The 18,626-nt window shown below is 47.4% G+C and overlaps 1 protein-coding gene across 2 annotated transcripts in view; it reads right to left on the bottom strand.

Moving 5' to 3' along the window:
- The window catches only part of Ccdc149 (coiled-coil domain containing 149), a 93,161-nt gene that overhangs the window by 27,456 nt on the left and 47,079 nt on the right, over window positions 1-18,626 (bottom strand). For both annotated transcript variants that reach the window (XM_021657743.2, XM_021657744.2), the window contains exons 4-6: window positions 15,057-15,164; window positions 1,325-1,441; window positions 409-581 (exon numbers count right to left, since the gene is read on the bottom strand). In XM_021657743.2, coding sequence (XP_021513418.1) covers window positions 409-581; window positions 1,325-1,441; window positions 15,057-15,164 — 398 coding nt within the window. The remainder of the gene's footprint in view (window positions 1-408; window positions 582-1,324; window positions 1,442-15,056; window positions 15,165-18,626) is intronic.

Raw genomic sequence — 18,626 nt, 5'->3', positions numbered from 1 at the left:
GAGACGCCAGCCAAAACACAAGTCAGACACATCCACACACTGAAATGTGCCTGGGGGGAAAGACAGAGCTTAGGGATTTTCTCAATTTATTTTCTTATTTTTTCCCTTCTCCTTGGCAGCAATCACAAACAACTCTCTCTGGCTCTTCACCCTTGTGGCCCAATCAGAGAAAGTGTGGAGAGTGTGAGAGGGGAGATCTGTGGGTATCTCTCCCCTTTTCTTACTTTTATAACCAGTACATGACATTGACAATATTTGGGGTTGCAACACACTTTTTATTCCAAATGTGGCTGTCTTAATTGCAGGCAGGTTTTCAGGACTGCCCCCCCAACACATACACACACACACACACACACACACACACACACACACACACAGCCTCCCTCCCTGGAATGCCTGGCACTTTACCTATTCTCCATGCACAGAGCATCCACATCGATGATACGGTTCTCATGACCACCCAGGATGTGGTTGAGCTCCTGGTTCAGCCTGTCCACTTTATCCTGGTAGGAAGCCCGCTCTTCCTTAACATCCTGGAGTTCATCCACTGAAGCCTGCAGGTCATGCTCTAACGACTCTATCTGAAATCCAAGGAATGTCACAGTGGTTCTCACATGTGGGCTTTTGGGCTGGAGTGGCTTCCACTGGAGTGGCTGACTTGGAGAGCTCATGAGAACTGCTCAAGTGCTAAAGTCACCCATATTGCATGTACGAAATTGTAAAGGCTGGAGCCTGGGGACACCTTCCAGCCTGACACTTAGCATGGGTGGGTGAAACAGAGGAGCTGATCTCAAACCCTTGCACATTGCCCCCATTCACAGGCATGGGAAGGGCAGGCTGATCCTAGAGTCTTACAAATGCATGCTGCTCCAAGCCACTGAAACCTGGGCATCCAGTGGCCAGTTAGCAAGAGCAGAATAAGGAAGTCTTCATTCCTGTAACTGCTTCCCAACCAGGGCTCTGCAATCCCTGCATAAAAGTATTGCTCAGAATCTTAGTGGCACTCCTAAGTTAAAGGCCAGTTTGTCACATTTCCTCTCCGCTGCCCACATGGGTGGCGGGTGATAAGTCTCTTGGTGTGCACAGAACAGCAGCAATCAGTTCTAGAGATCAGAGATCTCCGAGTCAGTCACTCAGCATGAACCCAGGAAGAACTGAGGTCAAGCCCGCTATAGGTATCCCTTGTCTCCTCTTAGACTTGGATCCGGGAGCATGTGTGCCCCACCTCCTGCTGTGAGGGGCCACGCAAGCATATGTTCTGCGCTGCCTGTGGTGAGGCCAGTGCAGGCAGGCAGCCCCACCCGTAACAGAGCTCAGCAGTCACCTGTTCCTTTGCTCGCTCCAGCTGCTCAACCAAGTCCTCGCGCTCATGGGCTGCAAAATGTCTCATGCCAATTTCTTCATCTCCGAGCCTTTGTTTGGCAATTGTCATCCTCAGCAGCTGCATTTTCCATTATTGGAAACAGGCAAAGGAAGAGAGAAAGAATATGAATGCGTACATCCCCCAAAACTTCAACCAAATTTCTACATAGAAATTTCTGGAGGAATAAAATGCTTTCAAGAACCACTGGAATAAAGTACAGGACAAACTACTTGCCAATATTACGATGTTTTTTAGAAAGAGAAAACTTCTGTTATAATCTGCGCACGTGGACACCTATTTACACACATTCTGTGTAAGGCTGGGGTACCCAGGCTTGATTGTGGGACATGGATGTGCTGTGAGGCATTGCCACAGTGAGGAAGAAAATCTTGAGCCTCATTTTGACTTAGCAAAGATCTAAAATGACCCCCTAGTACTGGTAAGGATCTGCTGAGATGATCACATCCCACTTTAAACCACTAGGCAATGCTATCAAGCACCTTAAAAATGCTATCCAATGTCCAGCAAGGGTTCCTGTCTGTGGATGATCCCAAATGTGGACTAGCTTCTTGAGAAAAAGATAAGTAGATTGCAATGGAGAGCACAAGTCTTGTATGCACTGTATATGCTAAAAACTTATCTGTGAGTCAATAAATGACCAAATACAGAAAGCACTCAGGTATCTGTGGACACACCAACACCATGTATGCCATGCTCCAATCTCCCAGGCAAGGCCACAGCAGGAATGATGGAAAAGGCCCCAGGATGAACCCATGAACTCAGAGCATCCGTGGCTTCCCATCACAGGACGTGTATCCTAAAAAGCCTCAGCCTCATCCACTTCCCCTCATGGATGCATGCAAATAGGCCATAGGAATGACTCGCCAGCATAGCCCACTGTGAGCATGCTCTTTCTTGCTCCTGGATGACTCTTAGGAGACCAGTGACCAAGAGAGACAAGGAGTTCAACTTCAGCATTCCTGAAAGATCTGGGTCAGGTGAGAGATAGAAACTTAATTTAAGCCACAACAGATTCACCTAATTGAAATTATGACCACTACCAACTTGAGAAGAAGAGATAACTGCAGAGAAGTGGAGGGAATGCAATGACCCTTCACTGCTCCCTTGAATCCCACAGTGTTTACGGGGTGTCACGAGCCAAGGCCTGCTGGAAGGTGGAGAATGCTCATCTGCAGAACTCCACTCTTAATGGAATCTGCCAAGCTCATTCTCAGGGTTCACAGCTTGTGGATATTTCTACTCAATGCAACTTATTCTCACTCCCAAATCCATGCTCCAGGTCTTCCCCCATCACTGTTGAACACTCACAGAGTGGGGGAAATGTGAGGGCCAGGTATACAGCCCAGATGAGGTCAACAAGGCCACCTTCTGCCTCCCTGCTTCAGCCTCACACTGTGGATGGCCTGCCCATGGCCTGCTGAGTGTCACGTGCTCACATTTTTATTATTCTCTGATGATTTTGATGGTTCTATAGAATCCACATATTTGTGAGACTCGATGTGGTGCCTCCATGCATGTATATATGATATGATGGTTCAGGGCAGGATTGGTAACTCTCAGTTCGCCTTCCACGCCTATCAACAGGACATGGAGCTTAATCCTCCTCTCCAGTGTAACTGGGGGCAGGACGAAAACACCGCTCTTCCCATGCCCACCCCCGTCTCAGACAAACACTGGTCTGTTTTCTCCTTCACTCCTACTTTTGCATTTCTGTTTCCGTTATAAAACACTCTGACCAAAAGCAACTTGGGGAGGAAAGGATTTGCTTTGGTTTACACTTCCAAGTCACAGCCCATCCTGGAGGGAAATCAGGACAGAAACTCAAGCAGGAACTGCAGAAGGCAGAACCCAAGCTTCTGACTGGCTTGCTCCTGGCCCATGCCGAGCTAGCTATTTTATGGAGCCCAGATCCACCTGCCTAGGGGTAGTATCTTCTCCCACCCCAGTGGGCTGAGCCCTCCCACATCAATCAAGACAATCTCTTACAGACATGGTCACTGGCCAATCTGATTGAGGCAATTCTTCTGGTCATGTTCCCTCTTTCCAGCTGACTGAAGGTTGTGTCAAGTTGACAATAAAAACTAGCCAGTGCAACAAATCTATGAAAACCCTTTTAAAGATTCTGGATATAAATGTGATCGTGTGGTAATCATCTTCCTGTGCTGCATGTTGTGTTTCTACTAACAAAAATGTCTTCTGGATTTCATCCATTATGAAACACAGTGGAATTCCACTGGGTACATGTATCATATCTACCTTACCCAGCCCACTGATGGACAGTTGACACCATGCTATATCTAGTCTGACTGGCATATCAATGAATGTGAGTGTGTAGGCATCTTTTTGGTAAACTGATTTCATTCCCTTAGTTATACAGCCAGTAGTGCAACTGCTAGAGTTCAGTGCACATAGGTATCATTTTATTTATTTATAAATTAAAGTGCTGCAGCATTTCCTCTTGGGATATACTACTCTACTCATTGGCAGTGTAGAAGGTCTCCTGACGGTGACCTCACACATACCAGTGGCATGGTGTCTAGTGTCCCTGAGTTCAAAAAAGGAAGTACAGTATGCACCATAGGGAAAATATGTGAGTTGATCCAGCTTCCTCTGAGTCTAAGTTAAAGAACAGGTGAACCTGTTAGTTCAGAGCTAATAAATTAACCATCTCTGTCAAATAAGCTTATGTTAAATAGAAGCATACAGAAAACCCAGCTGTGATGAACATAGGCACTGTAGCTATGGCAGAGGCTTGCAGGAGCCTTCTCACTGCCCCGGGGACCAGTGGGCCAGTGCTCTCACACTCAGCATTGCGGTGGCCTCATGGAACCCATGGGCAGCAGAAGTGGTTGATTCAGGCAAGAGCTTGAATGTGAAACAGCTTTCATGCCACCTGGTCCTTGGCTAGTTTGGGACAGCAGGACTCTGAAAAGGACATCCACAAAGACACACAGCAAAGCCAGGAAGCAGTATTTGTCATCCCCAGAGGCTGGCTCACAAGCACATACATAGGCTGTTGGCAGAGGCCACAGGAGACTCAGGCTGTGACTTGAAAACTAGGACCTTTCCTGACATGTGTGACATGTTAGATAGACAGCCTGAACTTGATGTAAAGAAACCCTGCTTTCCAGTCACGACTGGCTTCACTGCACTCTGCATTTACAGCCATACGATTATGTTTGTTAATGCCAATTAATTATTACACACACCCGACTCCACAGAAAAGAGGCATCTTCACACTGGATGCTGGTTAAATGTCAATCAACACGTTAGCTATCATTTGGTGTTTAATGTGCAGATAATATTGCTCCCACATTGCAGGGCTGCACTGGTTGAAACACTTTTAAATTGAAGCTCACGTTGGATTGTTAGTTGGGTTTGAAATTTGAATGCAGTCAGCAAAAGGAGCCTGATGGGGTTATTGCTGTGGCTACAGAGAGCCCAGGCACATGAAGCCTGCCTTCTACAAGGACAGCTCATAGGCTATGGGGTCACCTGGTTAGGGCTTCCCACTCTCACTCCCCAAGAATTGGTTTGATCCTATCTAGGTTTCTGTATCTTTCTGCTGAGGGCACAGCATGAAATGGGAGAGTGGAGGCATAGTCAAGGCACATTAGGTTAGGGGTTAGGGGTCACATAGGTGAAGAGAAATGAAGGATGTAGAAGAAAAAGGGTCATTCTAAAAATTGAGTGATTCCCCTCACCCTATAAGGAGACTGAGTACATTTATGTATTCAGTATACATATACTACATTTCGTAGCTACACTGATCAATGATGCTAACATTGTGTGAAACTGTTTACTCAAGACTGTGCAATTTAAGGACACTCCAGGTAAACTGAGCTTGCCCCATGCTGATGACAGCTGTAGTCCTGAAGAATAGGTGTTCCTTCTCTATGACATTAGTTTACTTGAAGATCGAAGAAAGTGTGTGATTAACTAACATCAGCTGCTTGCAGGATAATTATCATCACCATCATTGCTCATTGTCATTATCATCGATGTTGTTATCATCATCATCACCATCACTACCACTACTACCACATCATCATCACTGCCACCATCACCACCACCACCTTCAACCATTCAAGAGGTCTTTACAACCCCCTAGGGAAATTTGCTGTCTTCAGAGATGGCTGAAGCTGAGCTCCAAACCCAAGATCACAAGTGAGGATGAAGATGTGGCTTTCTACCATGGAGAGTGACAATAAGCAATGCTCCTCACACTTGCTATCCTCAAATGGGGCATCATAATGCCACAGCTAGTTTTCCAGTGCCAAGAGGACTAGTGCTCTGTGAACACCCGCTGTCAGTGAAGGACACCACCATTTGCTGATTTAGAGAGAAATAAATGTTTATGAATGAATTATGGACATGAGTCCTTGGCTGGTGCATGAGGCCCAGCTGCAGCTCAGATGTCGCTGAGGGACAGGGAACAATGTAGCAGGAAGCCTCCAGCTTCTTTTCCAGCTTCCCAGCCCCCACCAGGCTTAGCCCTATGTGAGGCCTCCCTAGCCCTTGAGTCAGAGAGGTTCAATCCTTCTTTGGCCTCTTCCCAGGTTGCCCCTGTCATGGCCTTCAATGTTCTCTAACTCATGCTTGCATTTGCTGGAATCCATTTTGTCCAATGGGCACTTGGGAGATGGCCAGGATGAGGGCCGCTACTCTCCAAGTGTTACCTGTGTTCAGATTCTTCTGTTAATCTAGCTGTATGCCCTGAGAAGTCATCTAACCTTGCCAAGCCACGTGTGACTTGTGAATGTAAAAACAGAAAGATAAACATTGTCTTATAGATACACTAATGTTTATGCAAAAGAGCTTTGTCAGCCAGGTGTAGTGGCACATGCCTTTAATCCTAGCATTCAGGAGGCAGAGGCAGGCAGATCTCTGAGTTCGAGGACAGTCTGGTCCACAGACCAGGACAGCCAGAGCTACACAAAGGAAGCCTCTCTCAAACAAAGACGTCACTTACAAACAAGTTGATGGGGCTTGTGCTCCCCTCCTAGGTCTCAAGAAACTGTCCTCCACACAGACTAGTGTGTGTTTCAGCTAATGAGCTCCATAGCTTCCTGTCCACAACTGTGGACCCTCACTGTGACTGAAATGGGTGCAGAGCCGAGGCTAGAAGGCCCCCACGACCCTCCTTACCTTCCCCAATGCCATCTCCTGCTACCTTGCGTCTGTGCTTCACCCAGCCCAGCCCACTTCCTCTGCCCTCAACACAGCCAGTCATGGAACTGTCCACAGTCACTCCTGTCATCCCATTCAAGGCTCAGATTAGAGACTTCCTTAGATGTACCATCTCAGCTAAAGATATTCCTTTCCAGGTCCCCTGCCTCCTAATGCCAGCCTCTCTGTACATCTGCTTGTGGCACCTGCCATCGGCTCTACGGTAGCTCCTTAAAGCTTCTGTCCACAGCCCAGTGTCAGGCTCGCTCATTGGAGAATGCCTCTCAGATCACAGATGTCCCTCCGCCATGTGTCTCAAAGCCCAGAGCTGCCTCTGATGTTTCCTCCTTACAGAGGGGCAGGATTAGCCTGGGGCAGGGTCTCATTGACCTCTGGTCCTGCACCAGCACTGTCCAGGGTGCTGAACCATGCTCAACCTGAGGAACTTCCACTTTGTATCCAGCTGGTCCTGATAGTGCCCAGTCAGGTGAGGACACAGACCAGGAGAGGCAAGGGCACTGGCTTCAGCTGAAAGTCTAGGAATTACTGAGGAGGAGCTCGTCCTGACTGTCAAAGGCTTGTCCTCTGCTGCAGGACTGTTCTACATAACCCCTGCTCAGGCAAAGCACATGCCCTCTGTAGAGCCTGCTCTGAGCTAGCATGTGTATTAACTTACCAGTGTAATCCTCAAAACCACCCTATGCTCAGTCCTGCCCCGGGACATTTGTACTTCATCCCCGAGATGTCTATCTGCCTTCCTCCAGGTCTCTGCACCCTGGGCATGGGAGTGCAGGGCTTCCCCAAGCACCCACAGCAATAGCCAGGCTCATGTTCTGCTGAGTGCCTAGTATCGCTGACATATCCAGGCTGGGTTCTTTCCAATACACCTTCATCTCTCGGACTCTTAGTATGGAGCACAGATCACAGCCACACTATCCCATTGATATAACACAGGTGCAATGGCGAAACTCCATTTCCCAGCACCTAGAAAAGGGTTCTCATTTGTTCAGTGTCTGTCTGGCTCTGCCACAACTGAAGTCCTATGAGAGTATGGACTCACTGTTTCCTGTGTCCATCCCTAGAGCATATGTGTGAAATGAACCAAACACACGGGTTATATGAGACCCTGCCTCAAAATGAAACAAAGGGCCTTCGATGTTCCAAGTGAGACTGTCTCGTTAGAGCACCCCCTCCTGGAGGTTATTCAAACAGGACCTCTTTGTGAAGTACCTAGAAACAGCTTGCTTGAACACAGCTTTCCCAGCTCTCATCCAGGGCCATGACAAACAGCCACAGCTGAACAACACCCCTTTTTTAATAAAGGATGTATACTTTAATTGTTCACCTGCTTGCTCATTGGCCTGTCTTTATTAGCTGATGGCTAGGACCTTCACGGCAACACAGGATCCATCCAACCATGCCCCCCATAACCGGCAGTCACAGAAGGGCTCTGGGGTTTTATGGGGCCAACACCAGATCAAGCAGCGGCACTTAGGGCTGCCAGTTGGTGAAATATAAAGCTTATTACTAAAGGCAGAGCCTACATTTCTTCAGTGCCACACAGACAGCTGAAAATGCAAGCTTTCTTGCCTCTACCACTGCCAGGCTGGTTTGGGGTCTGCATCCAGACAAGCAATGTGATCTCTAACATGAAGCAAAATGAAAAGCACACAGGAGCCACCACGGTGGGCACTGAACCAGAGGTTCAGGGGTTGTCGCTATGGGTGCACCTCACAGGCACTCCTTTTGTGTGCATGACACACAAAAGGCTTCCAAAAGCCCAGAGTAAAAAAGATGCTTGCCGCTAACCATACCTGGATGGCGGTGAGAGGACTGAGCTTGGAGGTCCAGGTGCCACGCAGCAGACTTTTCACTTGGACCATGGTCTCTCCTGGGGCACACACTGAGGTCCCTGGAAGTAGTGGGCCCACAGGAGGGAAGTGAGTGATTGCTGGTGGCATTCTGATGGGAGGGGATTCTCAGGCAGCACTGGCTCCCGGCACGGCACAGGTAGCAGCATCCTCCCATGCAGAGAATGCACTGCACAGAGGGCAGGACTGAGCGAGCACACACTCCCTCATTAAACCTCGTCACCTTCCATTCTCATCTTCTCACACTAGACACTGTCTGATGACTTTATGGGTTTTATTCTCTGTCTGTCTCCCCAATCAACATTTAAGCTCCCTAGGGGGGAACCTTTTGTTTCTCAGCCTCTTGTACAACTTTAGCTGCTAGAATGGAGGAACGCACCAGGCATGTGTTGGTAAACACAGAAAGACGTCTGGACACCTCTGATTGGTATTTTACAGATGAGAACACGGAGGCCCCAGAAAAATGACTGAATTTCCTAAGATCATTCATTCATTGGCAAGCAGAGCAAAAACACACAATTGGGTCTGAGCATGCCCCAAAATAGGAAGTCCTGGGTTGCCTCCATTGCTGCACTTTAGCCAGACCCTTCTGTAAGGCAAATTGTTCCAAGTCTGAAGTCATTAGTTTGGTGATATGCTAGTTTTTATGTTAACTTGACACAAGTTATAGTCGTACAAAAGAAGGAAACTTGGATAGAGAAATTGCCTCCGTAAGATCAGGCCGTAGAACATGCTGGCAAACCTGTAGAACATGTTCATGATTGATGGGAGAGATCCCAGTCCACTGTGCGTGGTACCACCCAGAGCCTGGTTCTACAAAACAACAACAACAACAACAACAAAAACAGGCTGAGCAAGCCATGAAGAGCAAGCCAGTAGGCAGCACCCTCCGTGGCCTCTGCATCAGCTCCTGCCTCCAAGTGCCTGCCCTGCTTCAACTCCTGTCCTGACTTTCCTTTATATATTTATTTTAATTTTTATTAACTACACTTTATTCACTTTGTATTCCCCCTGTAGCTCCCTCCCTCCTCCCCTTCCAAACCCACCCTCCCTTTCCCTTCTCCATGCATGCCCCTCCCCAAGTCCACTGATAGGGGAGGTCCTCCTCTCCTTCCTTCTGATCTTAGTCTATCAGGTCTCATCAGGAGTGGCTGCATTGTCATCTTCTGTGGCCTGGTAAGGCTGCTCCTCCCTCAGGGGGAGGTGATCAAAGAGCAGGCCAATCAGTTTATGCTGTGCTGACTTTCTTGATGAACTGTGATATGGAAGTGTAAAGCCATATAAACCCTCCCCACCCCCGCAAGTTGCATTGGTCATCATGGTTCATCACAGCAATAATAACCCCAAGACAGGTGTTTGACGTTTGTTGTGACATCAGTCCTTACGCCAAGAAAGATGGCCAAGTTCCAGAAGAAGCTCTCTGTGTCAGAGAGCTGGCACCAGCTCCCATCTTAAGACTCAGATAGCCTCTACAAGTTTGATGGGTTTTTAGATACACAAACATCCCCTTTTACTGCCAACTCCCATCCCTTAGTCCACGTCTACAGGAGAAGGCAGGCAGAGACTGGAGGTGCTGAGGTCACTCAGAGCAAGCTCAGTACAGATGGTGTTCTTCCCACATAACTCGTTCTTTTCTCTAACAGAGGACTGCAAGGTCATAACCCATAGGATTTTTTCCCAAGGTGATAAGTGGTGCCTGGAGCCTTTTTTCCCCAGAGGCCTCACTGACCTTTAAACACTGAAATTTTAATCCCAACACTAAGGAGGTAGAGACAGGGGGGTCCCTGGGGCTTGCTAGCTAGCCAGTTAGCAAGTTCCAAATTCAGTAAGAGGCCTTGTCTCAAAATTAAACAAAGAAACAAACAAACAAATGTAATTGGGAAAACACCTGACATTAATTCCTAGCCTCCACATGCATGCACAAACATGTATAAGCACGTACATGTACCGGCAAACATGCACACATACATGCACATATCCACACACAACCACACAGACCCTGACATTTTTAGGAAGGTGCAAATTCTTTGGGTTTCAATTGTCACACCTCTTATCTGGTCTGGCATTCTAGGTGCATCCTTGTTCTTCTCCCCGATTCATGAGTGCCCATCAGAGGGATGACAGGTGATGACAGGTCCCAAGCACCCCCCCCCCCACATATCACTAGGCACCTGCTGCCCAGCTAGTGCAAATAGTAAGCTGTCAGAGCTGCTGTAGCTGCAAACCCTTTGGGAACAATTTGGAAGTGCTTTATGGAGTGTACGGTGCCAAGGCTCTAGCTAAACAAACAGAAAAATCGGTCTCTCTGAAAATATCCAAGGCAGGTCATTTCCTGTCACCTCAATGTCCGCATGCGCTTAATACCCACAGTCTGCCTTCCTGTGACCTGGTGAACAGTCACTGTTAACATGGCGACTTGGCGATAAAACCTCTCATAGGTACAAAACACTGCCCTTGGCCCCTGCTTGGGCCCCGAGCGGCAAATTTCCAGCCATTAAGTATGCTGAGTGGGACCAGCATAAGCAGGGTTGACGTGGGTATTCTCTGTCCGCCAGAGTTTGTCTGTGCCCTCGCCCTTAGCAAGCCTTGCCAAGGGCTCCCAGCTGGAGTTGCTGTTCGTCCCGTGTTGGGACATTTTGTTTTTCAAGAATGTTTATTCCAGTTTCTGAGTTCCTCACACCTCACAGTGTGGTGACGTGGAATGGAAGTTTTGTGTTCCACTCTCTTCTTCCTCTCGTACTTCAGCTCCTTTGTCTCACCCTCATCTTGGCTAGGATCCCAAAGTCCTCCTGCCTCTGACTCCTAAGTGCTAGACTCATTAGCCCCCACACCAGCCCCTTTGCAGTTCCTTTGGTTTTCTTTCTCCCTTCAAGGCATTGTTTGCTCACTCAGTCAATGCATTCCACATCTTCGTGGGAGATTTACTAAGGGGGACTCTGCATAGGGAACTAAGGATCTTAGGATGAAGCATGGGCCAAGCACTCATCTTCTAAGTGTTCCCTCATGAGGCTACAAGGCCACCACAAGTGTCAGGGTGGGGAGCAGTGCCAAATACAGAGCAAACACACAGCAATGACACCTGGGAGCTGGCAAAGACTACGTTTAATCCATGACCTGTCTGGAATGGGAATGGGCGGAAAGAGGAGTGAAGGAGAAGGCCCCAGAGTGTATAATAGGTGCAAAGATCCCATGGCACAAGACAGCCTCGCAGACAGGCTGAACCCAGCATGAGGAAGACCAGATTGCAACTGGGCAAAGCAGCAGGCGCCAGACCCCAGACATCCGGCATGCCATAACGAGGACAAAGCCTGCATCTGGAAGATGAAGGAGGGTGTGAGCCACATGTGGCATCATGAATCAAAACAACCAGAAGAAACAACAACCGCAAAAACTACAAAACCACAAAACCACAAAAACTACAAGCACACACGCAACAGAGGAAAGGCAAAGAGCAAGAGGTAACCAACTGATGAAGCAGAAAGGTAGTCAGAAAAGTTAAAATCAGGAGTAGCTCAGAATAACAAAAAAAAAAAAATGGGGAAATAATATACTAATAAAAAAAAGGAACATGAATCAAAAATAATCACACTTTCAAACTGTTTCACTGGGTTTATGGTGTCTCCAAAATCCACTTTGTGTTTTTATGAGCTTAAAGAGAACAACTGCACATTTTATTGGAAAGACCATGCTCTGTTGTTACTGCTGGAAGAAGGAACGACCAGAGCTCACCTTTGATCTCTGACCTCTGTGTGATCCATCCGCCACATGGGAGCCTGCTTAGCTTCTGGGGTGCTAATGAAAACCTTACAGGCATTCTTTCTCATCCCTACTTCACAACCAGAAATAACTGAGCCTAATTTTTCAAATTTATGTTAAATACAGAGATTTGCTTATCTATTTTATAGTAGGTAGGATGGGAAAGGATGGTAGTGGATGCTTTTAATCCCAGCAGCAGCAGGCACATCTCTGTGAGGTCAAGGTTAGTATAATCTACATATGAATTCCAGGCCAGCCAGAACTACATAGTGAAACCCATCCTCAAAAGTAAATGAAGATTTGGCCTGTTTAAAAATATTTTTACTTACAATTTAACTCCTTTATTTATGTGAATATGTGCATGTATGCACTCTATGCCCTGGAACTGTGAACTAAAGTAAAATATCTACGTGCGCTCTCAGAGAACACAGGAGGGCGTCAGGTGTTCCCTTCTGCCAGGCTCCACCTGTTCCTTTGATAAGGATCTCCCCATGAACCTGAGGCTCTAGTTTTCTTCACGAGACTGGAAGCCATCAAGCCTACTGAACTTCCTGTCTCTGTCCTGACTCAGAGCTAGAGTGACAGACACATGCAGGATACCTGGCTGGTTAAGCAAAAGCTGGAATCTAAACTCTAGTTTAGAAGTAGCCTTAAGTGCTGAGCCATTTCTCCAACCTCATCTTCTCCTACAATAACAAAACACCTGTGGCCAGGTACTTTACAAAGTAAAAAGGTTTTCTTGGCTCACTTCTTTAGAGGATTTCTAGTGAGGGCTTCATGGATACAGTGCAATATGGCGGGTGCGGAAGATGCCAGGTGGAAAGAGAAGTGAGATAACAGAGAAGGGTCAGTTGATCCTATGATTCTGACTCTTGTGAACAACCAGAAACCTGATTTTTTTCCAGTAAACAGGGAGTAAGTAGTCCCTTGGTGAGGGCACTCGTGACCCAACATGCTAGACCCCAATTTCTTTTCTTTTTCTTTCTTTTTTAAAAAATTCTCTCATATATTACATCTCAACTGCAGTTTCCCCTCCCTTCTCTCCTCCCAGTGCCCTGCACAACCACCTCTCCTCTCTCTCAGATTCACTCCTCCTCCATTCCCTTCAGAAAAGGTTAGACCTCCTAGAGATATCAACAGAACACAACATAACAAGTTACAATAATACTAGGCACAAACTCATATCTAGGCTAGATGAAGCAACACAATAGAAGGAAAATGGTCCTAAAAGTAAACAAAAGAGTTATAGATAGCCCCCCTCCCACTGCTGGGGGTCCCACAAGAACACCAAGCTACACAACCATAAGGTATATGCAGAGGACCTAAGTCAGACCCTTACGGGCTGATTTTTTATTCAGTTTCTATGGGCCCCAAATAACCCTGGTTAGTTGATTCTGTGGGCCATTTTCTTGTGGTATCCTTGACTCCTCTGGCTCTTACTGTCCTTCCTCTTCCTCTTCCATAGAGCTCCCTGAGCTTCACCTGATGTTTGGCTGTATAGATTCTGCTTCTTAGAGGTCCTAGCTCCTTTCAGAGCTGTGTCTGGGGACTGTGATGGGTAGTCCTGATTGTCACTTGACATGACTGAAGTCATCATAGAAACAAATGACTGAGCACAGCTTTGAGGGATTTCATAAGTTAGGTTAAGTGAAGTGGGAAGACCCAGCCTAAACATAGCCTATGGAGCCTACTGGCTGGAGTTCGGGACTGAATAAAAGGAGAAAACTTACAGTATCCTCTCTTCCCGCTTCCACCTCCTGTTTCTGCCCCTGTGCCTTTCCCACCATAGCGCTTGTGTCGAGATGACTAACCTGGGCTCTGTTTCCATTACACAAACAGAAGTGGTGTGCAGGGATGACACCTTGCCCACATCATCCAGGTTTCCCATCTGGCAGTCAGCACTGGCCTCTCTGATCTCTGACTGTAGAAGCGTTCCCTCCTCGTACTCCCAGAGAGTATACTAATCATGCTTTGCTTGTTTGTTTTGTTTCATTTTCTTAAGCGAACGTCTTTCAAAATGGCACCTCCCACTAACGGACAACAACTCCCCACAAGAGTGAAGGCCACCTTCATTTGTCAAGGAATTTGCTAACATCTAAAAAGCATCTCCCCAAGAAAGCACCCCTGAACGCACAGAGACACAATATAGCTTTCCTGAGTCGAAATCCAACAACCTTTCTGTTGCGAATGCTGCCTCTGGCAAAGGGCTGAAAATTAATCTACCCGAGCCGGGCAAAACAGAAAATTCTTGGGGGGGTGGGAGGGGCAGAATCTAACTTCAGTAGTTTTTCTTCTGTTTTTCCATTGTACTTTTGTTCATAGCTTCAGCTGGGAGAGAGCAAGTGCACACATTTAGTTTGGAGTTTATGAGTTCATATTTTATAATTAACGTTGCCAACAGGGGGGTTTGATTAATGCCGAGCAGTGGATTTTGAGCAATGTTCCATACAAATTGCCAAATTTAGCAATAAAGTAAACTGGTGATGTGAGCATCATTAGTGGAATGACTACTTAAAACTGAAATCATCTGAGCCACGGATCCATTATTTGTGTAGAAGGGAGGAAGCATCACATTTGGCTTTATTTCGCCTTCAACCACATGTTGTCTGCCGCCACACTGAGTGTAACAAAAGTTATAGAACGGGTTGGAACAGTATTTTAGAGCAGCCCGGAAACAGGCATATGCACATGCACATGCACGCACAAAGGGGCCGTGATGGAGACAAATGCCAAACTGTGGGTTTTCATTATCGTACATATAAAATCTGACAAACCCCTCCACCAGCGCTGCAGCCCATTTCCTGACGTGCTGCTCACGCACCCACCTCCAGTGCAGACACCTGCGGCGGGCGCTGCCCTGTCAGCATTCACAGTACCTTATTGTCACCCTGGACCTCGCCAAGCCTCTGCCGGAGTTCTTTAACTTCTTCTCCCAGATGTTTATTCCTGTCCTGAGATTCTCTCAGCAGCTGTGCCAGATTGGCCTGTAAATATCAACACAGCACAACAGCAATCAGTATGGAGGTATGAACAGATACAGGCTCTCCTGCCTTAACGGATGCTGGCATTCCACTCCACTGGGTCCCACAGGGCGCTCGTGTGAAAGCAGCGAGCATGCAGGCCACCCAGAGGCAGCTCGAGGAGAGGGGCATGAAGTGGGCAGGAAGCTTTTCCTTACTCAGGGAGGTTACAAAACCAGACAGGTTACAGAAGGATCAGTCATATTTGGCTATTTCAAAATGTTCCCAAGACCTTGTCTATCATGGGAGGTTGTTGAGCAAGCATGAGGACCTGAGTTCAAATCCCCAACACACACATAAAAAGCTAGGCACGGCTGTGTGCACAGATATGATCCTAGTGCTGTGGGGAAAGAGACAGGAAGGTCTCCAGGGCCTGCTGGCTGGTAGCCCAGCAAGCTCAGTGAGACCCTGACTCGAGGGAACAAGGTTATGACCACCTGATGTCCTCCTCCGGCTTCTGTGCCCTCACAAGCACACACTTGTGCATATATATGCCACATACATACACACAGGTAACAAAATGTCCACTTTCAAACTGAACAGTGTTCAATTCTGCGATTAGGGCTAGCAGTGTAAGAAAGGCTTCCTTTTCTCATATAGGTCATTTCTTCTGCACCTTCAAATGCACCTTGTTAAATGAGCTCTTCTCTGCTATTTTTGTGCCCAAAATTTCTGTGTATATCTGTGTGTACATATGTATATGTGTGTGTGTTTGCACATGCAGAAGACAGAGGGTGATATCGAATGTCTTCCTCAATTGCTGTCTACCTTGGTCCTTTGTTTGTTTGTTTGAGAGTTTCTCTTACTCAACCTGGAGCTTACCAGGTCCATTGGACCAGTGGTTCTCAACCTGTGGGTCATGAACCCTTTGGGGGTTTGCATGTCAGAAAGCTTGCATAGCATATATTTACATTGCTATTCATAACAGTAGCAAGATTACAGTTATGAAATCGTAACAAAATAATTTTATGGCTGGGGTCAGCATGACATGGGGAATTGTATTAAAAGGCCACAGCATTAGGAAGATTGAGAGCCATGGCTCTTGGCTCTCTGGCCAGTGAGCCCCAAGGAGCCTCCTGTCTCTGCCTCCCCAACAATGGGCTTACAGTTGTATACTGCTGTGCCTACCTTTCACTTGTCTGCCAGAGATCATGCTCAGCTCTCCATGATTTTGCAGCTAGCATGCTACCCATTATGCCATCTTCCTGTGCTAACTGCCCAGAATTTCGGTTGCCATTCTAAAAGGCAGCCATTTCCAACATCGGGATCCTGGGCTGTCTTCCGTCTCATTGTTTCCTTATGGCAGCCCAGGTAGTGCCAAAGAGCCCGGGTTATTGCTTCCCACCACCTTACCACAGCAAGCCTTTCCTCCAAGCTTTCTCTTTCTCCTGTTCAGACCTGGGGTCCTGACCCTGTCAAGGGTGGGTGAGCTCACCTACCCAGCCAGATCCGTCCCTTTCCCCAGAGCAGTACTGTGGGCACCTTCTCATGTACACTCATCTCCTCCTGGGGCTCCCCTGAACTCCTGACACCCTCTTCCCTCCACTCAGCCGTCAACTCACCCTCATTCCCTATTCTGTAGAAAACTACCCTTATTTTGCAACCCTCGACTTGTTCTGACCCACAGCCCACTGGTCATGATCTCACTGCCTTTCACAGTGCCTCACAACCACTGAGCAAGGTAGCCAGACACACAGGGCTGTGTATGAGTGTGTGTCTAGAAGCCTCAGGGTGAGGCGCAAGGATAAAAGCAGGTGCCTCACAGCAATCACCCCAGATTCCTTCACCCTGAAGTTGAGGAAAACCAAATCCACAGGCATAAATATGGCATACACCTCTAGTGGTCACATCTCAAAGGCCTTCAGTGTTACACTTCAGGGAATTATTACGTTGTAGCAAGAGAAAGAACATAAAGATGACATTTTCATCCATTCTTGATTCTCCCTCCATTGGGCCACCACATTTCATTCGTTGGGAAGACAAGGTACCGGACCACCATGCTCACTTATTTGTTCCTGAAAATGGCAGGCTTGATTCCATCTTGGTGCCCGCACCCTCTGTCAACTCCTTCAGGCTTTTGTATAGAGGTCACTGGTCTCCACAGGACCCCCCCCCCCCCAGACCATTCGATTTAACATGACCACCACCCCCCTTTGCTCCTGTGCCTTTTGTCTGAGGCACATGGCATCTCCTAACATACCATATAATTTACTTCATGGTTTATTGCTCGCTGTTTATTTTCTGACTCCCTCTCTCTGCTAAAGCATAAGTCCCATGAAGGACGAGGAACTTGCTTCTCTCTCCTCCCCTCTCCCAAAATGCTCCAAGGAGCTAAAAGGGGAGATGAGATGCTGAGCTGAAGGTTCTGGCCTCAGCACTGAGAGGAGGAGGACCAGCTGCTGAAACCAGTGTCCTGATGCCTTACCGGGGCGAATCTTCAGCCCCATGGGTTCCGTGGGTTCCTTTCCCTAATACAATATCCATTCCATAGAGCAACTTAAATTTTCAACCCCATATTTGCATGGCTCATAGCTTACAATATTTCCCAGACTTCTGCTCTCATGAGATACAACGTTGTTAGTGAGTTAAGAAAAGTTAGACTCCCTTTTGTAGACAAAGAAACGAGAAGCCATTGCTCCCAACTGACTGTGGAAAGTTCTCTGAGGAGGAAATCAAAGTTCCCGCCCAGTTTTGTCATCAGCTGCATGGGAGATTTTCTCCATCTGCAAAAGAAAACTAACATGGACCTTCCATGTGATGACCTGACATGTACACTGTAAATACAGAATGCTGAACCCCAGGCTGGGCACCCAGCAGGCACTGCTGAAAGCCCCTCCCCCACGGCTCTAACTCAAGCACCCAGAACAGAGATGTAGGGACTCGAAGATCCCTCTTTGGCCACAGCTGGCTCGTTATGGTTCTGTACCTGCTCCGTTCATTGTTCATCCATTTGCTTATACAAATGTTCACTGGGCTTTGCGCTACGCATGTCTTAGGCCTGGGAACCCAGCAACAAGCAAAAAAGACAAAACTCTGTGCTCTTGTGAACTCACGTTACACTACAGGGCACAGAATGGAAGTGGCTCACTAGGTCAGGTAGGAAGCTTCTCTGGACAAATAAAGCAAGAACAGGAAACAGGGTTTGCAGAGGAGGCCACCAAAAAGGAAATCATGGCCCTTGTGGTCATCCCGAGGGCTGGATCCAAGCAGGGAAAGAGCATTCCTCATCCCACATCTCAAAGTTCTTTGGGGGAAAACAGTTCAAAGACACAAGACAGGCTGGGTTCCCTGGCCAAAGACAGGGACCCTGGTCAAAGTAAGACATGTTCTTGATTGACATTTCCTGGTTCCTTCCCTTTGTCTTGCTTCCACTGAACTCCAGAACGTTCCCAGACGTTAGTTCACGGATCCTCTCAGCCAGCCAGC

The sequence above is a fragment of the Meriones unguiculatus genome, chromosome 12 (genome assembly GCF_030254825.1).
Source record: "Meriones unguiculatus strain TT.TT164.6M chromosome 12, Bangor_MerUng_6.1, whole genome shotgun sequence".
NCBI lineage: Eukaryota > Metazoa > Chordata > Mammalia > Rodentia > Muridae > Meriones > Meriones unguiculatus.
The sequence above is the reverse complement of the archived record's forward strand: the minus strand, read 5'-3'. Positions and strand labels throughout refer to the sequence as shown.